This window comes from Callionymus lyra, chromosome 4 (genome assembly GCF_982586985.1).
Source record: "Callionymus lyra chromosome 4, fCalLyr1.hap1.1, whole genome shotgun sequence".
Taxonomy (NCBI): Eukaryota; Metazoa; Chordata; class Actinopteri; order Syngnathiformes; family Callionymidae; genus Callionymus; species Callionymus lyra.
This window is the reverse complement of record NC_141821.1, coordinates 36,934,591-36,939,964: the sequence shown is the minus strand read 5'-3', so window position 1 is coordinate 36,939,964 and position 5,374 is coordinate 36,934,591. Positions and strand designations below refer to the sequence as shown.

At 38.7% G+C, this 5,374-nt stretch overlaps 1 protein-coding gene across 1 annotated transcript; it reads left to right on the top strand.

The window, feature by feature from the left end:
- The first annotated feature begins 296 nt into the window (after positions 1–296).
- On the top strand, positions 297–4,786 carry LOC148082841 (protein phosphatase Mn(2+)-dependent 1K-like). The gene is made up of 9 exons (XM_087788296.1): positions 297–322; positions 805–929; positions 987–1,160; positions 1,661–1,833; positions 1,909–2,009; positions 2,089–2,254; positions 4,002–4,146; positions 4,217–4,351; positions 4,454–4,786. The coding sequence occupies exons 2-9, from the start codon at positions 825–827 to the stop codon at positions 4,583–4,585; spliced, it is 1,131 nt and encodes a 376-aa protein (XP_087644422.1). The 5' UTR covers positions 297–322; positions 805–824; the 3' UTR covers positions 4,586–4,786.
- The last annotated feature ends 588 nt before the right edge of the window (positions 4,787–5,374 follow it).

The window sequence follows — 5,374 nt, the reverse complement described above, 5'->3', positions numbered from 1 at the left end:
TATTTAATTAATTAAAAATGTTTTGTTTTTTTAATGCATTGCTAATAAAATGTAAATAAAATAAGTTTTAGTATTTGAAATTCAATAAATCAATAACCATGATAGCTATTATACTCTTTCACTCATGGTGTTATTGTTGCGCGTGAAAGTTGGAGTGTGTATTTCTGACTTGGCTTCAGCGCCGAAACGTTCCAGGGATGACGTCATGACACCACAGGTTCTGAGCAGCTCTCCGTAGGGAGGCGTGAGGAGGTTTGTAAACGAGCCCCGAGCTCACGTCAGTGGTCGCCACAGACATCAGCAGCGGGAAAAGTGAGAGTAGGTGAGTCTTCAACTCTGTCTTAAGTATTTGACTTTTGTTTTCAGTTTTCTTTCGCGTTATATCCTCACCATGAGACCCACCTCCCTCTGTCAGCTTAACTATTTTTGCTTTTAAAATCGTGTCTGCATCTTATTTTAGAATCCAAACTAGCGTAATAACATCTTTACTAACTCAATATTTTAAACTATATTAACTAAAGATGTAAAGATATTGGTTTTTCATTTCAATAGTTGCACTTTCAAAGTGCATGTAATAGATCTGGTTCGAACTCTGTGGACACCTATTTATGGACTGAAGACAATCTATAGCACATGTGTCTAGTCATTGACAATCAGACTCATACTTCTTTTAAAAGTAAGTTTGATAAAAAAACAAACATACTTTGGAGATTCCGAGTTAGACACCCCTCATCTATGGATGTAAACAAATCCATTCAAGGACATTGTGATGTGTACACACTGTAAATGTCTTAAACTCCACAGCCTGTCTTGGTTCATCTGAAATGGCATCAACAGTGCTGGTTAACCTGGTGCAGCGAGGGCGTCTCACTCTCCGCCGGAAGAACCTGCTCAATATTCTGGCTACAACAGAACCCTCCACAGCACTGGTAACATCATTATTTTCAAAACTTCACAACGGTGAATTGAAATAAATCAACCAACAGCTCAGCCTGATGTGCGGACAAGTCAGTCTACGAAAAGCCAGCGGGTCTGCACGCTTCGACAGAGATGGCACAGGTCGCCCGGTCACATGGGACTCTTTTGGCATCTGGGACAACCGTATAGAGGAGCCCATCCTGCTGCCCTCCAGCATCAGATATGGGAAACCTATTCCACAGGTTAACTAACATGAATGGATGAATGAATTACAAGTAGGTGAATGTGCTGATGAAGGATTACATTTACAACCAAATTAATTAAGTTTAATTAAAAAATATGTCTACAAGTTTAAATACAGCAATTCATTTTTAATAAATATATTTTTTAAGTTTACAGTTTTTGTATTTTTTAGCACATCTTTTTAGCCTCAAACTCGAGGCTCAGGGGCCAAATTTTGGTCCGCCAAATAATCTGTGTCCCGATAGTGTGAAAATTACAGTGAATACAGATAATGATCATGTCGATAAAATGACCTTTAAAGATGCTCGTGTTTAAGATGAGAAACAGATGTGTATTTTATTCATTATTAAGAGACTTTCAGAAACAAAACAAAAAAGCTAGAAGAAGGGAATGTAATGATAATGCAGGTAATATGAGGCAGAACGTTAGTTTTTTTTTTAGCATTCAATACTCTTAAGTATGTCCAGACTTGCCTGTCTCAATATCTTTAACTCTGCAGGTGAGTTTATCTCGTGTCGGCAGCGCCTCTGTGCTCGGTCTCAGGAAGCAAAACGAGGACCGTCTCCGCATCGCCCGCATCCATGACAATGTCTTATACTTTGCTGTGTTTGATGGTCATGGTGGTCCACATGCTGCAGACTACTGCTTCACCTTTATGGAGAAATTCATCAGGTTCATACCTTTCACTTTAGTTCAACATTTATTTTTAAACATGTAAGTTTCAACATGTATATTTAAAAAAAACAGGGATTCTTTGGAGGATGAGGAGGATTTGGAGAAAGTTTTGGCAAAATCTTTTCTGGACACAGACAAAGCTCTTAAAAAACATCTCAGCTACTTCAATGATGGTAAGACTGAATGGAAGTTTCATCGATCCATGTTGCATATGTAAGAACCCATGTTCAATTCCTCATGGCTTTTTCTCAGAATCCTTCCTGAAGGCTGGCACCACTGCAACGGTCGCTGTGCTCCGTGATGGTGTTGAGCTGGTTGTAGCAAACGTTGGAGACAGTCGGGCGATGATCTGCAGAAATGGGCGAGCTAAGAAGCTCACCAAAGACCATACGCCTGACCGCAAGGATGAGAGACAAAGGTACGTAGAGTGTTTCAAGTTGATTCATTGAAGACCTATTGAACAAGAACAACAACTTTCTTCTCTCGGTCCAAAACCATGTAGAGCAAATGTGTCAAACTCATGGCCCGGGGAGCGAAATATGGCAAGTCAAGTCATTTTATGTGGCCCACAGGATGGTCCGTTTAAAATCAAAGTAGATTAATGTTCATGTTGATAGATGGATACATAGATTGACTTCATAAATCCATCCTTAACTATTAAAATACTATTATTTGATATAAGATAAGGGACAAATGATGTGTGTCATTTGTTTGGTGAAGAAGAACAGATACTGTAATTCGCTTAAATTGAGCCTCAAAGAATAAAAACTTTGCTAAAAAGACTGCTAAAGATTTCCCTTTTTGGGATTCAGTTAGACTCCTACGGTTAAAAGATGTCATAATGAACGGGAATGGAATCAAAGGTACATTAGTAATATATGAGCCAAAACAGTAACCGCTAAATTGGATAAACATTAATGGATGTATATGGAGTGATTAAGACTAGATACAAGCATTGAACCATCTAATGAGACAGAAAGAATCACTTAATCTTTTGCAAGCAGCACAGAAATGGAGTCGCCCTACGGGGAATGTGTTTCTCGGGTCACATCTCTTGTGAATAAATAGACTCTCAGTTATGTTTGACGTCTTGGTTGTAGGACCCTTGCTCAAGGAGACTCCCACAAAACCAAGGTCCGGGTCACATGATGCATAAAACATGATCACATCTGCTGTGTACAGTTTCCCCTCAGCTGATAGTGTTATGTCACAGCACTGTGCTAATTTAGGCCTGTGAGACATGAAATATGTGCAAGAGTCTGGTGTCCAGATTTACTTTAGGAAAATGCCTTATCACTTTTTTGGTAAACAACATAATTTAAGAGGTGGAAATGGTGAATTATAATATGTCAAGCAATCTTTAGTGAAATGGGAAGGGTTTTCCAGTTGTCTATACTTAATTAAAAGCCTTTATTTTAGTATCTCCTTCATGTGAAACCAGAGAAAGTAGCGGCTCTGGATCAAAGCTCTGTAGAATCTGATCTTTGTCCAAAATCTATTTATATAAGGCTTTGCTCAGAGGGGTTTGCTCACTAAACCAGAGATTGGCGTTTCACCCAAAAAGATTAAGGGCGTTAAAGGGCGTAAAGTTAAAAAAGTACCCTAAACATTTAGAATACAATATTCTATGTATTTGTGTGTGTTTTGGGGAAAGTAACGATACGATACGTATCACAATATGTGGGGCAACAATACGATATATTTTGATACTGTAGGAACAAGGTTGTATTTGTAGTATTGTTCGACTACTTGCCCCCCAAACATCAGCTTTAAAATCTGTTGGATTAAACTGTATCCTCTCGTCCTCAGTCATCGCCGGGATTTAAATGTTCCTTTAGCTCTAAAGGACGTGATGACTGCTGTCATCTAGCGGTTTAACACAAAAATAGAATCCTGCTTTGAGAGGCAGATTATGGTTGTTTACATTGAGAATTCCAAAAAAGAGTTAAACATATGTTGAAAGTCTTTGATGGAGGACAAAAACTGAAGTAATTAAGATGGATTATTACTCACACTTGTGGAATTTAGTCTGACACCACTTTACTATGTGAAAATTGTTACATTGACGCTGTCATGCATAAATCAATAAAAGATGGTTCGGCCATTGTTAAGGACCACTTGGTCTCGTCCACTGGACTCACTCAGGACTACCGTTTTCTTTTTAGGATCCAGAAGTTTGGCGGATTTGTGACGTGGAACAGTTTGGGTCACGCTAACGTTAACGGCAAGCTTGCAATGACCCGCAGCATCGGAGACTTCTATCTCAGGTCCAGTGGAGTCATCGCAGAACCGGAGTTACGACGAACCAACGTGAGTCTGAATAATGTCTTACGATAACGTCAGTTCATAAGCCACAGCGGTTGATGGTCCTCGTCTGCAGGTACAGCACGCCAATGACTCCTTCTTGGTCCTAACCACTGATGGAATTAACTTCCTTCTGAGTGACCAGGAGATCTGTGATGTGATCGGTCAGTGTCAAGATCCTACAGAAGCTGCTGACATCATCACTCAGCGGGTACTTCACTGTCAATAAGAATATGAAATTACCTTTTGAATAATTTCCCATCAAACAAATGTAATTTGCTTCATCTATAGTTAATTATACTTTGTTTTGAAGGCCATGCAATATGGATCTGAAGACAACTCCACCATCATCATCATCCCGTTCGGAGCCTGGGGAAAACATCAGAGCTCCAGTATCGGTTACAGCATGAGCAGGAACTTAATCTCCAGCAATAGATGGGAGTAGTAGTTTTTTAGGTTTCAGACTGACTTTTTAAAGGGTGAATGAAACACATGTTTTTGTATAAGGTGTGTGATAAAAAATTGTTTTAATGTATTGTTTTTCCCACTGACGGGTCTTGTATATAGTTTGTAATATACTTTGTAAATAAGTTGTGTTATGAAAAATGTGGTTTTCTGCTGAACATAAAACAACAAAACATGTATAATTAAGGGGAAATGGTCGTGTTCATTGAGGATGGGTATGTGAAACTTTATCCTAAACCAGTGTTCAATTCAAGTTGTTTAAAAGTTTTAGGTTGTTGAATTTCAGATGGTGTCTGTGTCTGCACTTACAATGCACTGCAGTGTCAGGAAATGCAATAAATAAAACTAACGCTGGACTTTTACTTGCTTTAGCTGACTGGGGTTGATGTTTGGCAAAGGGGGGATTGGGCTCCATTGTTCAGTCTTGAAAAACACCTCAACATGAGCAAAAATGACTTCAGAGGCTTAACTCAGAAATTGACAATATAAAGACGAGAAAATTATATAAAGCAGTTTTTTTGTATTCTTTCAGTTTGTGCAGCAGTCAATGCTCTAAACTCAAACTCAGGGCCCACTTGATGGTTGGCTCAAAATCAAAGTAGGTTCAGTCAAACACAGACTTCCAAAAAGTAAAACTGATGTTGTAAATAAGGAATCGGTGGGATTTATTGTAAAGTTAAATTACGATAAAACGTGCCTTAGAATAAAAAGGAAAAATCGAAATTCCTGTTTGCTAAATATATACATTTAGTTCTTGCCCCTGATTTGG